We start from the raw sequence: 270 nt of genomic DNA on the forward strand, positions 1-270 counted from the left end.
AGGAGCAGATGTCTGGTCCCTGCTGCCTGGGTGTGAAGAACCTGAGCCCCTGCTACAGGCAGGCAGAAGGTACCTGCACCTGCTGCCTTCCCCTGGGCAGGGAGGGTGGAGTGGTGCTGGACTCCAGCTCATGCGGTCCCAGGACCTGCTGAGACACCCCCAGGCAGGAGGAGGGAGCCGGATGGTGAGCTTGGCTGAGCTGTACCGTTTCTGGTTCCAGGCCCCGTGGAAGCGGTGCAGTTCATTTCAGACGGGGAGGCCGTGGGCCTC

At 64.4% G+C, this 270-nt stretch overlaps 1 protein-coding gene across 1 annotated transcript in view; it reads left to right on the forward strand.

Annotated features, from left to right (window-relative positions):
- The window catches only part of LOC103797469 (tumor necrosis factor receptor superfamily member 27-like), a gene marked incomplete at its 3' end in the record, with an annotated part of 2615 nt that extends 2348 nt beyond the window's left edge, over nucleotides 1-267 (forward strand). Inside the window, 2 exon segments of the mRNA XM_009069690.1 lie at nucleotides 1-69; nucleotides 221-267. The exon segment at nucleotides 1-69 is cut by the window's left edge and continues 25 nt beyond it. Of these exon segments, the coding sequence (XP_009067938.1) occupies nucleotides 1-69; nucleotides 221-267 (116 nt within the window).
- Nucleotides 268-270: the final 3 nt, after the last annotated feature.

The sequence above is a fragment of the Acanthisitta chloris genome, unplaced genomic scaffold (assembly GCF_000695815.1).
Source record: "Acanthisitta chloris isolate BGI_N310 unplaced genomic scaffold, ASM69581v1 scaffold42090, whole genome shotgun sequence".
NCBI lineage: Eukaryota > Metazoa > Chordata > Aves > Passeriformes > Acanthisittidae > Acanthisitta > Acanthisitta chloris.